Raw genomic sequence first — 21,762 nt, forward strand, 5'->3', positions numbered from 1 at the left:
GGCGGCGTCACGTAATTGCTACTCAAATATTTCTTACTTTCTCTCTTTAGTAACAAGAAAGAAAAAGCATTTACGCAAGAAAATACAACTGGATTTTGTGTGTAATAATTTACCCTACAAAAATTAAACTGGAAAATGACATAAATATCCCTAAAAAGTATCTGGCACACAATCGTCAGTACAGATTTGTCCCCGTACAGAGCGCGTGCAGGAAGAGAGGGAAATGGAAAGAGGAGTGGTGGCGGCGGCGGTGGCGGTATCGTCCGGACAGAGTGACTTGTGGGAACCAGCTGTATTGTATATGGGAAAAGGAATAGAACAAGGAGGATGCATTTAGTGGGATTGTGAGATTTGTATTGCATGCCTCCAGCTCCTAACCTAACGTTAACGTTTCATTAAACGCTGTTCGACATCTCTTATCCATTTTGGATTTGTTCGACGTACTCTGTTTTACGGCTTTCATTAACTTGACATCATCAGTTACTAAACATCTTATCATTTGATAATTAATTATTTATGGGGAAATATAGAAGAAAAGGAAAGAAAGGTGAAAGGGGAGGTCCATGGCTGTGGAAGTGGTGGTCCTATTGAATATGAATATGTCGTGATTCATTTTGTTCGAGACGAACACAACATGGTTTCCTCTACTGTTTGCCGCTACATCAAGCCATCCTATTTGCTGTCGTGCCGGACCATAACCCTTTTTCCACTTGAACAAAAGTTTTTACACATTAACCACTCCACTCCTTAACACACTAATAATGATCTTAACAATACTTAAATAGCCCTAAAAACTTTCTACTGCTTTTCTCATCGATCTGTTAAAAACACAACACTATACTATACCAGTGTTATGAAAGAGTTGACCATCCCTATCATGATTGTGTCCGAACAGACTTCGATAGGCGAGAGATGTAGAAATGGTCCGAGAGTGGGCCCAAAATGGTACCTAAACACCCATGTGAGTTTTCATGTACGGATGCTTTTTACTCGGTGGATTTTTGGCGCCCATTGCAATTATTATCTGCTTACCTTCTCTCTACAGTACTGTACTGGACCATCAACAACCACCATGCACTGCACTAGTACATCATCCAACCACCTTACTGTGATGCCCTTTTTAATCCATTGGCAGCCCTACTTCATGTATGTCCAATTCGTTTAAAGGTTTCCTCAAGTCAAATAATTTCTCCAGAGCTTCATGGTTAACGCCAGCCTTTTTATCTTTAAGGCGACACATATAGCTAACATTTTCTAGTCCAAGGAAAATGGCTATGTTATATCATAGTGTTTAACAACAAGTTAGGATTTTGGATCTGAACCTTTCATTCTACAAATTCTGAGCTTTTACACCTTCCATTTCTTTTCCGGTGTAAGCTTCGCAAGTATTCTAATAGTTGGGCATTGGCTCTTTAATTTGGCACCCACTCTGATACTTAGACATTACACGTTGAGCCCTAAATATCTCGAGTTCGAGTTCAATTTATGTTAGCTTAACATTTCAATGCCATAAGTATCGCATTTTCTTTGGGTTACATCATATGTACATCTGCACCCAAGCATTTAAGTAAAAAAATAAGTCATATTTTTAGGCTTCTAATACCAAAAACTAGGTCACCGACTCTGAGAAGAATTATCATCTTATTATTACGTGCAATGAGAGATAAAAGGGAGGAAGGTTTCACCCCGCCGTGCATACCTAATTCAATAAACTTCCATCGAAAGTACCGACTGTTGATACTTGAACTTTAAGTTGAGATGGTTAAGAACACGTTAATGAATTCCACTGCACACAGTTCAGTTTTGTTCCCGTAAAAAGGTGAAGGCCCAAACACTCGTCTTCCCTCTTGATGGCTCCCAAGAAAAATAGAAACAAGCAGAATTAAAATAATAATAATAACGAAAAAGAATTGGTGCCTGCCTTGACGAGATCTCCTTGTGTGACTTCTACTTCAAGTACTGCACTCCACGCAATAAAACTATCACTCCTAATGACGTACTTTTGCCACTTGAGAAGGATTCAACAGGAAAACTAGTTAAGAATTTAAAACCGTCCTTGAGAATTGAAATGCCATTGCACGAGTATTTATGTCATATCATTTGACAAACTTTGGTTTTCTGCGCAAACAAACAGATTGCTCCTTTCCTTTCTCAAAAAAACACAACATATCCCCCAAGTCCTTTTACAACAAAGACCAAGAATCATGTGAGAGATAGAAATCCAAAATCATTGTACTTATTGGATTTTTACGTTTAATATTAAATGGAAGCAATACAGGAGACTTAATGTTTAAAATGCCATATACTAGAAAGCCAACCTATCAGTGGAGTGTGTGAAAGTAAAAGCCACTTACAGTTAATTAAATGCAAACTACACCGCAGCAAACACTGGACAGTAATAAAGAATAGCCTAACTATCTATAGTAAGATCCCGCCAAACCTTTATAGGTTATCTACTTACTCATCACGTATGTATTCAAAAACCAAACCTTCGTAGAGAAAAGCTGCCATTCCCGATTAAAAATAGAGCGAAAATAATAGTAATAGTAAGAAGGACCCACATCCATGTCTGCATCCTTCTCTTACCCCTGTTCCGAAGTGGCGGGGGCTTTATTTTTGGCTTGGTCTGCTTTGCAAAATGCAATGGCTTTTGAGACCTCTTTCTCAATGCCACTGGCTTCTCAATTGTTTCAGACTCCTTGGTGTCTGTTGGAGTTTCAGAACTTGGAGCAGATTCTCCCTCATTGCTACCATTAGCTGCTTCTAATGCCCTCCTTTTCTCCTTCTTTCTTGCCCTCTTCTCCTTTTCCTGGACAAGAATTATTATTAGCGCGCCATTACACAAGGGTGAGGGGTGAGTAATCCTTTACAGTAGAGATTCCACAAATAAAAAGACCAGTGGCTATTTCGTAATACTTAGTACATCAAGAAATTTATACTAATTGTTTTGTGCTCCAAATGGCAATAGTGGCATAATTGGCAGCAGTGTATTGGGTAGAATTTACCTTCTCTTTCTGCTCAGCTTCCTTCCGAGCTCTTACTTCAGCCCGGGCTTGAGCTTTATTAGCACTTCGCTTCTTCCTCTCCAATGCCTCGTTAGCTTTAGTCTTTGCCTCTAATAGCTGACGTTCTTTCAACGTAGCTGCTTCCTCTTCTTTTCTCAGTTCTTCAGCTTTCCTGGCTAACTCTTCCTCCTCCTTTGTTAGCTTATGCTCCTCTACCCCTTCCTCTTCAATCTCAACCCTGTTGGAAACAGTTGCCATGCTATTCCCTAATGCATGTTTTGCAGTTTTTTTAGATTTAGCAGTTGGGTTTTTGACCTTCGCTATTGATTTATCATCTTTATTTTCTGTCTCCGTAGGTGCAATTATTTTTTCTTCTTGGAGAGTGGAAATAGACGGTACAACATTTCTCCTGGCAAATCTTTCACTAACAAAATTGGGAATTACAGGAGGCTCCTCATCGGGCCCAAGTGAACGACCATCTAATGTCCGAAGTCTCCTCACTGTACTCCTCAGGTTGCATCTAATATAATCTTTCCGGAATTCATCATTGTTGTTCCATAATTCCATGACTCTCTCCACCTAAATCAGCAATTTGTAAGTGCAAATCAGGGATGAATTGCCAAATATAGGCAACAAGATAAACCGTTTAACTAACCTGGTTAACACAGTGATATTGGAGTTCTCCTTGATCTCCCTTGGATGCTAGATCTGAAGCTGCCTTTGCATCCTCCTTGTACTTGTAGAAGTTTTTATGCTGAAGATAAAATGAAAAACTGGTGTTCATCTATGTTTATCACAGAAACCGATATCTATTCTACAGGTATTGTCCTTTTCAAATTTTCACAAGAAACAAGCAACTGAAAACGTGATGCAGCATTAAATGTAGTTTATCCAGCCGTTTACAAAATTCACAACTGATTGATAAATGAATTAAAATAAGGCAAAATCAAGGTTAACATTTTTATTAAAACATAAATAATGTCTATAGATGCATATGAGAAGTGGTGGAGTGGAAGGATCCTATCCATGACAAGCAAACAGCTATATTCTTTAGTAGCAGGAAATACAACAAATGAAGAAGCCTTTACACCCATGTCAGTTGAACATGAACAAATCATATTGATCTTCTTAAAATTACTAGAAATATCAGGTTACTTCATTGTTGCAATCCTATTATTTGCAATAGATAATAGAAGTTCCTTCCATCAGGTTTAAATTCCTAGCTCCAATCAAAACAAATAGAAGTAAGATTGCACAAAATCTAAGGATATGGCCACCTCAATCATATATAAGCTCCACAATTGCTTTCTAATCCTGATTATTAAAACTATGAAGTATGAATGCGGACACATTGAAATAGATGTGCCAGTGTGCAAATACTTCATGAAACGGCGTACCTTGTCGTATAATCTTTTCCTCAAACTCTGTAGATGTGCAAATGCTTCTTGCCGTATGTCATCAGCAGCTCTAAACCGACCTATCAATTCGCCTAGTTTAGCTTTTTCTTCCTGATATTTCTTCTCAACATTTTTGGTGGCTGCTTCAGCTTTGAGAGCATTTTCTCTAAGTAGGTCCGCTTCTTTCCTTAAAATCTGAATTTTCAATCAAAATAACCAATTCAGCACCTCACCACACCACAAAGAGAGTTCTTACTAATCTAGATTATACTTGGGATATGGGTAAATAAGAAGTTTTTTATTATAATAATAACAGATCTGCATAATGATGTTTGACATGATATATTTCAACTGCCATCTCGTTCTAGATACAAACTTGTATGTTAAGTAATGAGAGAAACCAGAACTAGAATACCTTCAGGCGCTCTTCAAATTGGACTTGCTGATCTATAGCCTCCTGAACATCCCCCTGGCTACCAAAATTAAAGAATAACTTTTCACGAGCTTGTTTTAATTTCTTGATTTCAAGAATATAATTCTTTTCTTCTCTCAGCGGCATGGTTTCATGTTGTATCTTGTGTTCCATACCATGTATCTGCTTGCAAACCATAAAATTTCAATAGGTCAAAGAGAAAGATCATTCATATATACGAAAGCATTTAAATTGACCAGACAACTGACAATTTATCTAAAAGAAAAATAAATAAACAAAATGCAATACCTTCTCATCGATAATCTTAAGTTCAGATGCACTCTTCCCTTTATTAATCACAAGTAGAACAGAGTCTATTTCTTTGCGTTTGGCTTTAAGCAAGTCACGCGCTGATGTCTCTTCTGATATAGCAGCAGCAACAGAAGCACCATACTTGTTACAATTGGCCTAGTCATACAAGAATTTTAACCAAATGATAAGAAACAAAATTCAAGATTGAAACATGTAATAAAATTATTTGCAAAGACTCTTTACCCTTTGACTTTGCATTTCCGCTCGAATAGCATCCCGACTTCTAGTCTTCTCATCAACTTGATCCTGAGCATGTTTAATCTGTTCTTTTAAATTTTCATCATCATCATATCTAGGAATTCTGATCATGTAGTAAAATGGCCTTTTCACCACCTCGACCACTGAATTTTGCCCATCAGAAGCATCAGCTGCAGAGCCTTCTGGGGAGGATGTCGAGGCTTGTTCCCTGTTAACAGCGTCAGTGACCTCCATTTCTTGAGGTGTTTTTTCATCACTATCAATGCTAACAAACTCATTTCCTCTGTCTTCAACATGAATATCAACCTGCATGCAATTTAGGGTACTTTGACTAGTAACAATAGAGCCAGGCAGATTCTCAGATTCAGATGCATGGTGGTCATCAATGACTGTCTTTTCAACTTCTGGCTCTGCTTTCATATCAACTGGATCCTCAACTGAATCACCTAAACCGGCCTCTCTAACAGAATGCTCAGCTGATACAGGTTTCCTGCCAACGCATTTAGCAGCTGCACCAGAAACTTCGGCTTCTAAATCCACCTCATCACTTGGCAAAGAAGATACTTTTTCTTCAGATACAATGGCAATTGAATCACTATCAGTTTCTGGCTTTGCATCATTACCTGGGGAACTTGACATTTTATCATTTGTAAGAAGATCACATTCAGGCTCAATCACCACTTCTCTGACACTAACAGGATGAGAACTGAGACTTCCACTGCTATCAACATCTAACTTCTCAACCACAGTCTCCATTTCCATACCATCACGTATTTCTGTATTGTCAACAGGACAAGAATCCCCAATCTCAACAAATGATTTCAATGCTGTATCACTAGCAGGAGCAACTGGATCACTTTCATAACTTTCAATGGCTCCATTATCATGAGAAAGAGATTTGACAACTTCAGAACGTCTATTTCCTTTGGGTGAGGTTTGACTGGCATGAGTCAAGTCATCAACAACAGTCTGCAAATCAATTTTTTCAGCATGATCAGTAGGCAAAATTCCTCCATTTTCATATGTAATATGATCAGCAACAGCCTCTGAATCTAATTGTACTACAGAGGCAATGAAGTCATCTGTTGGACCACTAATTGCATCATTGTCAACTGCAGCTAGAAAGCCCTTGCCAGTTTCAGCATCAGAAAATGCTGAGGCTTCATTCCCACCAATTTCAGCATCAGAAGGAACTGAGATCTCAACCTCCTCTGAACAGCCGTTTTGCTCATTCGTGTTTTGACTGGCGTAGACAAAGTCATTAGCAACATCCTTTTCTGCAACATGACCTTCAGCATGACCAGCAGACCATCCATTGGTATATTCACCAACTGAAGAGGCATCAGCAGCTTCTGCTCCTCCCAATTCTACTTCAGTAATTACTAGGCTTGTAGCTGTTTCAAGATTCTGCTCCAACTCAGATGCTGTCTGTGGACTGTTCACAGGAAGATTGTTGGTCAATACAACTAGTTCCACCTCCTGATCCAAGTCCAAAACATTATTATTTTGAACGTCCTCGGTTATAGAAACTGGAAAATCCTGATTTTCTTTTCTATCTGTAACCAAATTCAATTTGCTGTCACCTTCAACCTTGTCCCCAACACCAGACTGAGTCTGCTCTGATTCAGTATCATTGGCACTGCCTGTAACCTCAATATTACCAGACTGATTTGACTCTGATTCAGCAACATTGGAAGTGCCTATTACCCCAACATTACCAGACTGATTTGACTCTGATTCAGCAAGATTGGCACTGCATATGACCTCATCATCACCAGATTGATTCCACTCGGACTCCGGAATATTCATACTGCCCGTGACCTCGAGATTGCCAGATTGATTTGACTCTGATTCAGAAACATTGGCACTACCTATGACCTCACCATTATCAGATTGATTTGACTCCGACTCAGAAATGTTCATACTGCCTGTGACCTCAACTTTACCGGATTGATTGGACTCTGATTCCGAAACGTCGGCACTACCTATGACCTCACCATTATCAGATTGATTTGACTCCGACTCGGAAATGTTCATACTGCCTGTGACCTCAACTTTACCGGATTGATTTGACTCTGATTCAGAAACATTGGCACTGCCTAGGACCTCATTATTACAAGACTGGTTCAACTCTGATTCAGAGAGACTCCCACTGTCTGTGACCCCAAGATTACCAAACTGAACTGGCTCTGATTTAGCAAGACAGGCACTGTCTATGACCTCATCATTACCAGATTGATTCAACTCTGACTCAGAAAAATTTGTATTGCCTGTGACCTCAACGTTACCAGATTGATTTGACTCTGATTTAGAAACACCGGCACTTTCTAGGGCCTCGTCATTATCATATTGGTTCAACTCTGATTCAGCAATACTCTTACTGCTTGTGACCTCAGTGTTACCAGATTGATTTGGCTCTGATTCAGCAACATCCATACTGCTTTTGACTTGAAATTCTGGAGTTACAATTGAATCCAGGTTGTCTTCCTCAGCCTTGGCATCACTGCCAGTATCCTGCACCAATTCAGGTTCACACCCAATAGGCTCTGAAATAGGAACTTGAGATTTCTGAGTACCTTGTACGTCTACAGCCAAATCTTGACCATCCAGCTCATGAGTCTCAATGACCACCGTTCCATTTGGAACTTCCTTTGGACCATCCTCTCCTTTCGCATCAGGATGTGATTCTAGCATAGAACTGTTATGATCAACAACTTCCGGTTCAGCAACCTTATTATCAACTTCCTTATCACTGGAACCGACATTGCCGGCCAGCTCAGACTTGGCAGGGCGATCCGGAGTATCAGCATCGACGTCATTTCCACCTACAAAAACATAGGAGGCATCTGGATCATCTTCCATATTTCCCTTCCCATTCTCATTCTCTTCCTTAACTCCATTGATATCTGAAAGAGCAGCAGTAGCTGTCGGTGGATCCCGGTGCTCCCTCATGTCCAATCCGTACTTCTCCTCCGTTTCAGTCGTTGAAACGTTCACATTCGCAATATTGACATCCTCCGTCATTGTACCGTTATATAATTAAAACTGTAGCTCTCTCAGCTATACGATCGCACAACCGACAGGCAAATCAAACAAGCTACAAAGACACAGTATATATAATTCAGATCAATATGCACTTGTGAATTAGAAAAGAAATTAAGGAGAATCGCAAGCATCGAAATGAAGATGATGGAAAGATCAGATACAATTACCTGAAGCATAGAAGTGGCTCCGGATCAGAGAAGCGCGAATGCGAGGGATCAAGGGAATAGAGGAGGGCAATGCGGTGAATTTGGATGTACGGATCTTAGGGTTTTGGTATGGGAAGAATTTGTTATGGGGAGTTTGAGAAAGAGAGGGAGATCTTAAGGAGAAAAGAAAAAAAGAAATCGGAAAACAAACAAACAGCTGGCGAGAGGGAAGAAGAGAAAGTTTAATAGACTCCTGTTTATATTTGGCTCTTTGTGTTTGAACTTGAGAACGAATCCTTCCAGTTCCACGTTTTTATTTTTATCTCTCCTCAATTTTACTATCTTTAATTTTATTTTTATTTTTATAATATTGCTATTCTTATGTAAAATTCATATAATGTTTATTATTATTATGTTTAAGAGTGACAGATAGTTAATGTTGTTTTGGGTAAAACAAAATTATTATTACTGTTACACTTGTATTATCTCTCTAATCCTATACATGTGTCTTTCTAAAAAGTCTTAACAGAATACCCGCCATTCCCACTGCTGTGATGACGTCACCCTTTATGCCATATTTAGATTTTTCTTCTTTCTTTTTTCTTTTTTAATCTCCTCGCACCATTTTGCTTATTTCACATCTCACATCTTAATTACTCTTTATCTATAATGGCTAATAAACTACTTTGTAGTTTTTTTATTTAAAAAATTAGTTTTCTAATTCTCAGTGTGATTATTCATATTATACTAGTAATTTCTTTTTCTCTATTTTGAAATTAATTTTTTATATATTATTGATAGTTTTTATAATTTTTTTTAATGGTGTTTACGAATTTTTTAATTTACTAGGTTAATATATATATATATATATATATGATCATATATTTAAAATAGTTCAATTTATGAATCAGAATAAATGATTATCTTGTATTTAATAATATAATTATTAATGATATAAATTAATAAATTTTTTATTTTAGTAAGTTGATTCATTAATTTTTATTTTATTGAGTAGAATATTTTAAAATCTTTTACCATAAAGTAATTTTTTAAAATAATTAAGTATTTATTTTAAGATTTAAAAATAATTGAATAAAATTAATAAAAATGTAAATTGAAATTTTGATAAGTATTTATTCAGAAGGTCATTTGGTATGGTATAGAAGTGATTCTGGTGGGATTGGCTTGTATCGTCATAATTGAAACAAAAATCTTAAAATAATTTATGTATTTTAGAGAAATGAATGAAATAGTAATTAGTTAGAAATAAACATCTATTTAAGAATGTAAGTTATATTCTCATATGAAAATTGTTTGTTTTTGTCGGCAATCCTCTTTAATCCAATTGGCACAGAACAGTGTGAATCCGACTTTTTAATTGGGCGTAGCAAAAGTTGTTATATGAATTCGTTAAAAATTAATCCCTGTAAAACTTCTCTAATTACAGTCTCCGCACCACATGTATCATTACCGCACTAATTCGTTAACCGTTACTCTTTTTGTAATTTGTATCAATCCTTGCTACTATATATCAATTTGATATCAAAATTTTAAATTGAATCAATATGGTACCAAACATACAGAAAAGTATATCAATTTAGTCCAAATGTCTAATTTTCGACAAATGATGGTGACATGGCATGTTGAGTAAGTATATTTAGGTTGTTTTACCCCTCAGCGTGTGCCACGTCAATTAATAAAATCTGACTCAACAATATCCCCAAATTAAATCCTAATTTCTCCTAATTCAACCCTAATTCTATTCCCCTCTCTCATATTCCCCGTCGTTGCACTGTTACCCCCACTACGAGAGCAATCTCTCATTCTCACGTCGTCTTTCTTCGAGTAACTGAAAATCTATCCTAGGTCTAGTTCGTTCTCGATCGTTCGTTACCACATAAGCTTTTTCCATGGATTCTCCACCTGTTTAGCTTCGTCAGAAGCCTTAACCAAGTGTGCCAGTTTAGCTTCAGTTAAAGTATTAGTAACTTGTATTTTGTTTTTCCGTTATGTATGTTACATGTTGATAGTTTTGTTTGGTTTTTGGTAACTTGCAAAGGATGTTCTTCTGTTGTTCTAAGTTTTCTATCAATTTGTGTTTTCTTCTGTTCTGAATGTGTGATGAGTCTTTGATTTTGTGGTTATAGGCTTAGAGTTATGACTGAATTAACAAAGTTGAGCCGACTGAATTCAAGCTTAGACAAACTTAGATTGTTGGTTCTAGAGTTGAAGTTGGTACGGTTTAGTCAAAGCAGCTAAAGAAGGATACTTTCATTAAACTGAAAGCCTCAACTAGAGACAACGACAGAGGAGTTAGCAAAAGTTAAAGATAGGAGAGATTGGATTGTTTGTTGCAGTTGGTATTTTTTTATTTTTTGTAAGTTGTTTATGTATACCGACTGAATTGTTAATGTTGGTGTTGGTATCTTGTATTGTAGGACCTTTTGTTAGTGTTGGTAGTTTGTTTTATAGGACCTCTTTCACAGTTGTAGTGTAGAACTACAATGATTTCTTATTGTAGAACCTGCTATTAAATCAATAAAAGAAACATTTATTTCTATTTATATATATAAATAATTCTTAAAATACAAATGCTTAAGTGGTGGTATTGCAAAAGTATTAAGTATTGCACTTTAAGTAATTACAAAATAGCAACTTGTATTAAGTGTGAACACAAAAACATGATAATATAATTAAATGATTTTATGGTCCTAATAAAAAAATAGTGTTAACACTGAGCACAATAAACAAGCATGTGAAATCTGTACTATAGGACCACAAAAGCATCTTTTGTCCTAAAAGCAACAAAAAAAGTTTCTACACATAAACAAGTTTTTAATGTATTAAACAATCATAATGTCAAGCTAAGGCTTGTTGTTATCTCCAAGACCTACAGGCATCTAAGGCTTCTTCTTGTTTGAGGTTGCAGTCTCAATATTTCCTTTCCTCTTAGCGTTCTAAGTTGTTGCTTGCACCTTATCTTTTTCCTTTTCCAAACTTTCATTTGGAGTAGGATTAGATCCAGAAGCTTTCTTTGATGCTGTGGAAAGAGATGCATATCTAGGAGGCAGAAATGGCTTGTTGCCCTTGTTCTTCACTGTCTTGCCCTTGCCCTTCTTCTTAACTGTCTTCATATTACTCTGTTGCGAGTCTTCATTCAGGCCACTTGATTGAGTTGGAATATTACTTAGCAACTCATTGATGCTTCTAGTATTTTGATGAGGTCTTTGTGTTCATGCAACAGTTTGGGACAGATTTATCCAATGAAGATTAAAGTCATCTAGATCTACTAAATGACCTGGCATGTTAAACTCAGTTTGGCTTGACAGTGAAGGAGTTACATTTTTCACCTGCATAAGTTAAAGTAAATGTACATTAGGTTATTACAAATACATTTAGTTATTAAAAATATACATATAACATGAACTTATTACTTGTGCAGTCCCAATTGGATCATTTTCTAAGGATTGGGCATTAGGGAGTTGGTCATTATGGAGTTGGTCAATCTCATCATGAGGAACTTCTTGGTTACAGCTATTGTCTGTCTGGTTTGCTCTTCTTTTTACCTAGTAAAACACATAAATAATATTATTCAAGGTGTTTTAAAGAAACTTAATATACAGAAGCTTGAATTGAAATTGCTCTTGTAATTTTTTACTCCTAGGCTGTTTTGATCTAGATTTGTCGTGATCATGGCATCTCTTATTGTGGCCTTTAGCTCCACAAATGGTGCAAGTCATCACTGACCCTTTTTTGCTTACTTTGCCTTTTTGTAGAGCTGTCATCTCATCTTCTTCTAATCTCCTCTTTGTAATGATCCGCCTCTGCTTTGGTTGAATGGAGCGAAGGTAGCAGTCTTGTGGCTATTAGCCAGTGTTTAGCAAGTGGCTGTATGTTTTTAAATAAGTATTTACCTTGTAATAATTATCTAGATAATTCTCAGGATTATCATGCTTGTACTAGATTGCACACACTGCATGGCAGCATGGTATGCCAGTTAAATCAAACCTCCTACAAGTACATGTTCTCTACTTAATGTCAACCAACAAACTGTCTCCCAGGACCAACCACCTGAAACCTATCCCCCCTCCCCCCCGACCACTCAGTTCTGAACATCCAGCAGAATTCTTTAGACTTCTCTAACTTAGCTATAATCTTAGGACAATATTGACTCATATTTCTTTTCATAGCATCTCTCTTTTTGTGAATCATTTTCATTAACTTTGTCCTAATGATCTCATTCATTGTTATAACTCCCTTAGTCCTTGACTCTAGAATGAAGCTATTAAAACATTCACACAGATTGTTTATTAACATGTCACATTTAGGGGTTGTCCTAAAATGTGACCTAGACCAATAGTGGGGATATATTTTTCATGTAGTTATGTCCTCCTTTAGAAATTTCTGTAATTTTATCCATTATTTTCTGGAACATTTGCACATAACTAGCCCTAGCAGCCCCCCAAACTAACTCTTTTAGTCCTAATGTATTAAACTTTTTTTTTAAATTATTGTGGACATGTCTAACACAAAATCTATATTCTGTATTGGGAAACATCTCTTCAATTGCAGGAATTAAACCCTAATTAACCATAAAAAAAAAAAGAATAAACCATAATTAGCAACTCAAACATATAATAGTTCACATAAATGCTAAAAATTATTAAAATAAAAGGATTATAAGCTTGTACCTTCTGTCTATCACTCACAAAGGTCCAGTGGTGACTGTTATTGAGTTCCAAGTCAGCTGCAAGTAGGTCTAGGAACCATTTCCAGTTATCCTTGTTCTCCTTTTGACAACTGCCCATGCAACTGGATATATACAGTCGTTGGCATCAATTGCCACAATTGTTAGTAGCTGCCCACTATAAATCCCCTTCAACCAGCAGCCATCAATTGAGATTAAAGGTCTGCAATACTTGAACCCATCCTTTAGGGTAGCAAAACATACATATAAACCCTTGAACACTTGTTCCTCCAAATGAAGCACAATTATGGACCTAGGATTACTCTTTAGCAACTCAAGTTTATAATGATGCAGTCTACCCAATTGCTCTCTTTCATCACCATCAATGAACTTCAGAGCAATGTTTCTAGCCCTCTAAGCCTTTAGCCTAGACACATCAACTGTCATATCCTACTTAACAATTTGAATAATACATTGAAGTGCCCAACTTGGATCAGCCCTAAACCTTTCCACATACTTCATGGTAATGTAGTTAGCATTAATATGTCTGTTATAGTGCAGGTAAATTGTCTTTTCACTAATAATACCTTTGAAGGACTATACCATAAGACGTCTTAGTCTTCATTTTCAGAAGAGGATATAGATATGAAATAAGGGTAACCGCCTGGTCTTGTCGAACCAGCGTTATATAATTATCCTGGCGAGTCGTGTTTTTTAGTTTTTAAGTGGAATGTTCATTATAATGATAAGTATTAGTGCAACTGTGATCAAACTTTGTAGACTTAATTTGCACAGTGTTCTTATCATCTATCTTCAAGTAAGCCCAAATAAAATACCCACATCGCTTTTTGCACTTTGCTTTACATTTTATTTTTGTATTTGGACCAAAAATAACTTGATTCCTGCTCCTTATTGAGTAGTTCTTCATTGCATTTTTAAACTGCCTAAAAGTATTAAACAACATGCCTATCTTCAAATTGGGATTGGCCATATTTGTCTCCTCATTAAAAAATTGGCCATTTTGTCTTCCTCAAATCAATATCACTTTCATCAGATGAGGAGCATGACCTAAGCTCATCACTTGGTGCATAAACAGTCTCATCAGAACCTTCACCACTAATTATTTCTTCATTAACCCTTGTTTTATCCCTTTCTAACTCCATATTAACAAATTTTTCAAATAATTCATCATCATCTTTATCATGCAAGTCATAATTAGAATCAACAAATTCAGGGTCTTCCTCATCAGCCTCACTTTCAAACTCCTCATTATCATCATCACATGACCATCCTGTTCAATTTCTATCTCTTCTAAGCTAGTGTCATCACTACTTAGCATTCTCACTTCCTCAGATGATTCAATATTATCATCATGCACAACATTCTCAGTTGATTCTAAATGATCTTGTTGCATATTTACCTTATCCTTAGCATAAACATGAATCACTCTTGACTCATCAACACTTAAAGACATCTCAATACTATCACTGTCATTATCTAAATTTCTTAAACCATCTGTGTCACTTTTCTTTGGATGCTTCCAAAATATACAAAATGATGCAGGTACCAGACCCAATTCTTTGGCCATTGCATCTATCTCTAATCTTGATATCATATCAGCAGAACAAAAATCTATGCTCCCAACATCCCTAATTTTTGGCCTACCCCTAACATCTACCCCAAAACAATGCCATTCTATAATGAAGTACTCTGTATGAGGTACTGCATATGGTAAAATAGATAAAATAAATCAATTCTCTATATTACAGAATCTGTAAAATACTTATACCAATCACTCAATGTAAACACTAAGTTATATCATACAATGAAAATCAATAAGAAAAAGGGTTTCAAAACACCAAACACCAGAAGAAAACACAAAACAGAAGATCATCCTTTGCAAGTTACCAAAAATCAAACACAACCATCAACATGCAACATACAAAGCACAAGAAAAAAATGCAAGTTACCATTACTATAACTAAAGCTAAACTAAAATAAAATTTGCAAGTTATATGACTTACAGTACACGAGTTGCCTTTCGCTTTCTTCCCTTCGCCTCCATTCAAGAGACATTGTGCGGTACGCAGTCAACAATGTGCGATACGCAGTCAACAATGTGTAACGATCGAGAACGAACTAAGTATAAGGATAGATTTTCAGTTACTCGAAGAAAGACGAGGTGCGAATGCGAGATTGCTCTAACAGTGGGGGTAATAGTGCAGCAACAGGGAATAGGAGTTACGGGGAATAGAAGAGAGGGGAATAGAATTAGGATTGAATTAGGGGGAAAATTAGGGGAATTGAAATTTAATTTAGGGATATTGTTGAGTCAGATTTTATTAATTGACGTGGCACACGCTGAGGGGGCAAAACAACCGGAATATACCTACTCAGCATGTCAAGTCACCACCGGTTGTCGGAAATTGGACATTTGGACTAAATTGGTATACTTTTCTGTATGTTTGGTACCATATTGATTCAAATTAAAATTTTGGTATCAAATTGATATATAGTGCCAAGAATTGGTAGCAGCTGGGAAAATTACCCATTAATTGATCTCACCTATTTATAATTTTAAGAAGAAAACATCATTAACAGTCCATAATGCGACATCTCACATGTACAGTATATAAAACTGGGTTAGAGTTAACAATTGCAAACGTGCATGAAAGTATTTTGAAAATAAAAGACTACATTTTGCGAAAGCTATTGTAATATTTAATAATAACTATTAAGAAAAATAACTCAAATATATTTACAAATGCGATATGTATAAATCTCTCTTTAGATAACGATGTGTATAGAGGTACCAGGTTTTTGATAAAATGGTTAAGAATTCAAATGACTAAAGTTTTACAGCAATTACTTTTTATTAATGAATTTATATCTTTATAAAAGAAAAGGATAAAATATATTGCCATTTAGGTTAAGCCTCAGGGAGTAAGACTTTAGAGAAGATAGATAAGGAGAATAAATGGGGAAAGGGGAGAGTTGTTTTTCTAATGGTTAAGTGACATTATTGGTTAAGAGGTGCAGTTATCATCCAATTCGAAAAGGATAATGTGGAGATGGTAGCTCATTTTCAATATCTTTCCTTTTAAGAAGAAGAAGAAGAAGCGAATCCCATCCACGCATGCCCTGTGAAAGTGGTCCTAAAAAATGACCCTGCGTCACTTTGGGGTTTTTTATCATATTTATTTCAAATATTATGCAACCCCATTATTTTCCAAAATCTAGGGTATTGCCTGTTGATTTTGATAAGAATCATTTTAAGTTTCAGTTAGGGAGTGCATGGCTGTGATATCATTGGGGAGGGGGAAACCCCAAAAACAGTATTAAAACACAAACAAGCCATTAAGTGCATAGAGAAGAAGCGAGAAGTGGATGTTAAGGAATACTGCGGGGGTTTGGACCAAATGAAGCAGCCGCGCGAATCAATACATATAAGGAAAAGTGGGCATCGCATGGAGTGTGATATTCATTACGCATGATAGGACCAAATACACGACAAATCTCGCAACTTGGAATGGGTCTCTCTAACTCTGCACCGGAGAGTAAGGGGACCAACTACTCCTAATTAGGCAATTGTCTTTGTTTATGAGGAGGATAACAACCTTCTTCAAGCTGAGTTTTATTTCTTCTTTTACTCCTCCTCCTCATAAATCTCAATCATTTTCTTTTATTAATATAAATAATAAGGAATGCCCTGTATCGTTGCAAAACGCAATTATAGGCGCTAGCCAAGGGAAATGAACAAATTTGAGAAATCTAAATGAACAAATATAGCAAAAAGAAACCGTGTCTTTTGTTTTTAGGAAAATAGCAACAGATATTTGAATCAGTAGCACGTGGTTTGGTAATGGGAAGGCTATCGAAATAGCAAAGTGGCAAAGACATGTCTTTGTTAAATAAAATACATAAATCATATATATGCAAAGCAACCTCATCACATCATTTGATGCTTAATTCCTCCACATGAATTTTGGAATCAAACTCTCTCTTTATTCAACCATGTGCCATTTCCTGATCCCATTGATTTCAACGTTCCATTTATCACGCTTTTCTTCTTCTTTGGTTATCATGTATCTGCTGACACACTCTCCCCATCATTAATAAAACAATATTTAATGTGTTGCTAGGAAATCCCATCTACTGTATATAAGTGGAGGACCAATTCAAAGTTCAGGAATAACTGATGAGGGCCCATACTAGGGAAACCCAGGCCCATCATCCTGTTTGCCCTGAAACTCAAGGCGAAAGACTTGATTTTTTCAATAACAGCAATTTCATTTAGATAACGAAATCCGTGATTCTATACACTCCACAAATTTACATGAACTTGAGCACACAAAGCAGATTGTTATGAAATGGATCTGATATGTGCTCGACAAGATTCTGAACCGGACCTTTTCCTGTCAAAACCGCTTGGGCATAAAAGCCTAACCAGGCAACCATCGCTAACCTTCCATTTTTAATTTCTTTCACCTTCAGCTCCTCCAAAGCTACTGCATCGCTTGACAGGTTCAACGGATCAAAAAGTGGCCCTCCTGGATAATTTATATCACCTGGCAAGTATATTCCTAAAGGCTCCAATGCCTCGATCCCACAATATCTTGCATACTCCGGTCCAACCTGTATGTCAAATAGCACTGAAATTCTATGCCTACTATTTATTATCAATGAAAAAAGTGCATCTATTATATATAGTATCCAAGAAGATTCAATTTTTTTTCTTTCAGAAAAGACGCTATTCTGTCTGATTACCTATCATATTTACACGTAAATTAGTGTTCACTGCCAATAACCAGTTAGTCATATGGAACAACTGAGTCCCCTATCTGTTGTATGCGTGCAAAATAGTTCACTTGGAAATCCAATGTGGAATATACTGTATCTACGAGGCATGACAAGGAATCAAGTAGTCTTTTGAATACAGTCCCACACCAAAGGTCGGGCGAGCAAGAGAGAACTCCCTTGCAGTCAAGGCTGTATAGTACATAATATGAACTAATGGTGAATGTTCTGGTTCCTGCAATCCTCAGGGATTGTGAGGGAGGGCAGGATAAGGTGAGACAAAGTGAAAAGTTTAAGCCAAATCCAACAGAAGGGGTAAACTGAGCAAGACCTATAAGTTGGCCCTTTTCTTGGCCAAACCAATACAAACTAAGCTAGATTAAATTGGTCCAGATTTAGTCAAGTAAGCTTTAATGGGCAACAGCATCGGATATACACTAATAATATGCAATTTTTTGTATCGCCATATGGTATTTGTGGTATGAGACAAGAAATATATGTAGCTTGACAGAGATGTTACCATGAGGAGGGCTTGGCAAATAGCAATGACAAGCACTCCTTGGCTTCCAGCAAAGTGGAGTCCTGGGATGCCAAGGTAGTCCAGTGTGTCTCCCTGATAATAAATTGATGAATCAAAGAGTGGAGAACAATCAAGAAATATTCTTTCTTAACATTAAGATTCATGCAACAAACTAGAGCCGTAAAAGAAATATGCTATCTCACTGAAAACTCCCAGCAAAAACTGACTGGAGTTAGGAGATGGAAAATTAGGGAAATCTATATCCCATATGTGCGAAGAAATATTGATATACTGAAACCAATGCTACCAACCTTAAGCTTTGAATAGCCAACTCGCCACCAGACAGGTTCAATGAAATGAAAAGCACCTGACAAATCAAGAACTTCTGGAACCAGAGCACCAAGAGCAGCAAGCATAGCCCATCGGGCATGAAGTATTTCAAAACTGCACTAAATGAAGATCAAATCAGTACTTGTGATTCAATCATAGAGATTTGGAGAAGAAACAACAATCCTCATTAGCTTGGCAACACATCGCCTAAATTAAACACTGTAAAAACACTGGAAGAAGAATTAAAAATTTGAAACATTTTTGCAAAGAGTTGGGCAGCCAGTCACACATAAGCAAAAAAAAAAAAGGCCACACATTAAAACATTTATGCAGTGGCAGAAAGCAAAATTTCAATGATTGATCAGGAGAATCATAGAATTATGATTCACAATAGAGAGTACCACGCTTAGCAATTCCTTACAGAGTTTAAAATTTTAATTTGCATTGTCAAAGTCAGGTTAGCAGTGATGAACAGAAGATAAATCATGGAACATACTTGAAGTATCTTTGAAAAGCTACAGAATCCTTGCTCAGTCCTGCTACGTCAAAGCCATAATCCCCAGGTAGTTCTCCAGTAAGATAAGCAGGGTAGTCATATGGAATAGGACCAAGCCAGCGAGGACGCTCTTCTCCATACCACAAACTGCAAAATTTGGAGAATTCTAATGTCCTACGAATTTGAAAAGGTGAGAAGCAAGAATATAGAACTAAACGCCTATGCCTGTCTATCTACTTGTAAATGCGATTCATGTGGATTTTAAGTTATAACATCAATACAAATGCTCTATTAAGTTTCAGCAATAGTCCAGTAATCAGTGTGAAAGTGAAAATCAATTTTGCAATTCGAGCAAGGACGATAGCAGCAGAAATGAAAACAAATCAATATGCTTACCCCGAAATTACCTCTCTTTACGGGCTTTTGCGGTTAAAGCCTGAAACTTTGAAGATTCTTTAACAGCAACTTTTTTGCTCTCCTCCAATCGCCTCTGAAGCGACTCGCCCAACGGGCTATTGGCAAGGGCTTTTACAGCCGTGAATGGAATCGCCGAGAATACCAGAACGCCAGCAAGCTTCAAACGTAAAATAAATTAATTAAATTAAATAGGAACTCCTCCAAATGCATAAACAAGATGGAATACGACAACTAGATAGACGACAATAAATTCAGTGATGTGGGGAGCAACCTCTTGCCAAGAAGCTTTGCATGGTGAAGATGGGTTGCCGTTGAAGAGGATTTTTTGAGGTTTTAGAGCCAATAATTTTGAGCCTTGAGAGAAGAGAGACGAGGAAATCCAAGAGAACGAAGGGTGTGGCTGGAGTAACACGGCCATGGCTAATGGCCCCACGGCCAGCGCTCTGCTATTTGCGTTTGTGTGTGGACTGAATATTAACCGTCAAGCACTTTAAGCTCGAGAGAGCTTGAAAATAGTGGCTTTCTGATTGAAACAAATTTCATAAATTTTATATAATTTATTTACAAATTTAACACTTTGTCTTTTCATTATAGCTAAAGTTTATTGGCAATTTTATATAATTAATTTTAAAAAATTAATTAATAATAAATTAATCCTAATAAAATACATATATTTTTTAGTTTTATTATTCTATTTTACATTTTCTCTAATATTTTATTGTAAATTTTATCATAATATTTTATTTAACATAATTTTTATAATTATTATTATATATACAAAACATAAATATTTTCTACTAAAAAATCACACAAACATTCAAAATAAATGCAAATGTGATTCTTTGACATTTAAAAGTAGTATAGATTTTAATATATTTTTAGTTTATGAATTTAATCCTAGCATTTATTTATAAAATGATTTTATTATATTATTAGGCTAAGACTATATGTAATGTAAATACTAAATTAAAACTAAAATAATTTTCCTAAATAAATTTATAATTTAAAAAAATTCACTAACTTTTAGCTTTTCAGTTTAATCACTTTTTTTAAAAGGAATTTTACAAGTTTATATAGAATTTTTCATTTTTTATTTTTTATATTTTAGATACATAAAAACATACTTTAAAAGATATTGTATAAAAATTATATTTTTTTATGAGATTACATTTGAGATATTTTATAAAATCATAAATTAAAACTTTAATATTGCTTATATAAAAATCTATTAGAATATTAAATATTAATGAAATAATATGATATTTAATACATTAAAATATTACATATTTATTAAATATTTATTAAAATAAATAATAATACATATAAAATTAATATTTAAATATATTGCCACTAATTTAACGAGGATTCATTATATTTTTAAAATTTATTTTATAACTACTAAATTTTAAATTATTAAGTAGTTATTAAAATAAAGAAAAGCTAAATAAATAAATAAAATTGTTCTTTTATAATATATTATATTTATAAATAAAATAGAATATATTTAAAAATTGAAATTTTAAATCATAAAAAATGAATAATTATACATTATTTTAATATAGCTATCAAGGCTGGCATCATCTAAGAAATAACACTTTTTGTTTTTCAATTAAAAAATTCAACCATAAAACTATATTCTGAATCTTGTTTGGTATTACATTTGTTTTTATTGTTTTGCCATGAATGATGAAATAGAAAGTTCTTAACATGGATCCTATCTAAAATAAAAACCTTTTCATTTAAGGAAATCTAATTTCGGTAATATTATAAATTTATAACTGTAACTATAATGGGTTTACAATAAATACTTAGTTAATTATATTAATGTTTATTAGATTTTATTATTAATTCAACTATTTACATCTATTGAAATACTAAAAATATACAAATAAAAGATCAGTCCATTACTATATTTAAAAGTATACATTTTACAGTAGGGT

General features: G+C 35.4%; 2 protein-coding genes across 3 annotated transcripts; both read right to left on the reverse strand.

Moving 5' to 3' along the window:
* Positions 1-2,205: 2,205 nt before the first annotated feature.
* Positions 2,206-8,872, reverse strand: LOC8269958 (calponin homology domain-containing protein DDB_G0272472). The gene is made up of 8 exons (XM_048370891.1): positions 8,597-8,872; positions 5,370-8,481; positions 5,124-5,282; positions 4,818-4,997; positions 4,403-4,597; positions 3,661-3,759; positions 3,006-3,584; positions 2,206-2,809 (listed from the first exon to the last, which is right to left on the reverse strand). Exons 2-8 carry the CDS (start codon positions 8,406-8,408, stop codon positions 2,477-2,479), a joined length of 4,584 nt encoding a protein of 1,527 aa, XP_048226848.1. The 5' UTR covers positions 8,409-8,481; positions 8,597-8,872; the 3' UTR covers positions 2,206-2,476.
* Positions 8,873-17,395: 8,523 nt separating this feature from the next.
* Positions 17,396-20,344, reverse strand: LOC8269957 (chlorophyll a-b binding protein 7, chloroplastic). Of its 2 annotated transcripts, none has more exons than XM_015716821.3 (6): positions 20,094-20,344; positions 19,813-19,979; positions 19,406-19,579; positions 18,891-19,023; positions 18,580-18,672; positions 17,396-17,897 (listed from the first exon to the last, which is right to left on the reverse strand). In XM_015716821.3, exons 1-6 carry the CDS (start codon positions 20,238-20,240, stop codon positions 17,595-17,597), a joined length of 1,017 nt encoding a protein of 338 aa, XP_015572307.2. In that variant the 5' UTR covers positions 20,241-20,344; the 3' UTR covers positions 17,396-17,594. The 2 variants fall into 2 exon arrangements, with proteins under 2 accessions (XP_015572307.2, XP_002510744.2); XM_002510698.4 differs by having other exon boundaries at positions 19,406-19,552; positions 20,094-20,342.
* Between the last annotated feature and the right edge of the window lie 1,418 nt (positions 20,345-21,762).

This window comes from Ricinus communis, chromosome 2 (assembly GCF_019578655.1).
Source record: "Ricinus communis isolate WT05 ecotype wild-type chromosome 2, ASM1957865v1, whole genome shotgun sequence".
Taxonomy (NCBI): Eukaryota; Viridiplantae; Streptophyta; class Magnoliopsida; order Malpighiales; family Euphorbiaceae; genus Ricinus; species Ricinus communis.

What these genes read in the sequence shown, in the direction of transcription:
- LOC8269957 (XM_015716821.3), bottom strand. Translation starts at nt 20,240, where the DNA reads ATGGCCGTGTTACTCCAGCCACACCCTTCGTTCTCTTGGATTTCCTCG. An exon ending in GCAAAAGCCCGTAAAGAGAG is followed by an intron (nt 19,580 to 19,812) that starts GTAATTTCGGGG and finishes TCAAATTCGTAG; the next exon opens with GACATTAGAATTCTCCAAAT. An exon ending in TTGGCTATTCAAAGCTTAAG is followed by an intron (nt 18,673 to 18,890) that starts GTTGGTAGCATT and finishes ATTTATTATCAG; the next exon opens with GGAGACACACTGGACTACCT.
- LOC8269958 (XM_048370891.1), bottom strand. Translation starts at nt 8,408, where the DNA reads ATGACGGAGGATGTCAATATTGCGAATGTGAACGTTTCAACGACTGAA. An exon ending in CGGAAATGCAAAGTCAAAGG is followed by an intron (nt 5,283 to 5,369) that starts GTAAAGAGTCTT and finishes TTGTATGACTAG; the next exon opens with GCCAATTGTAACAAGTATGG. An exon ending in GGAAAAGATTATACGACAAG is followed by an intron (nt 3,760 to 4,402) that starts GTACGCCGTTTC and finishes TTTTATCTTCAG; the next exon opens with CATAAAAACTTCTACAAGTA.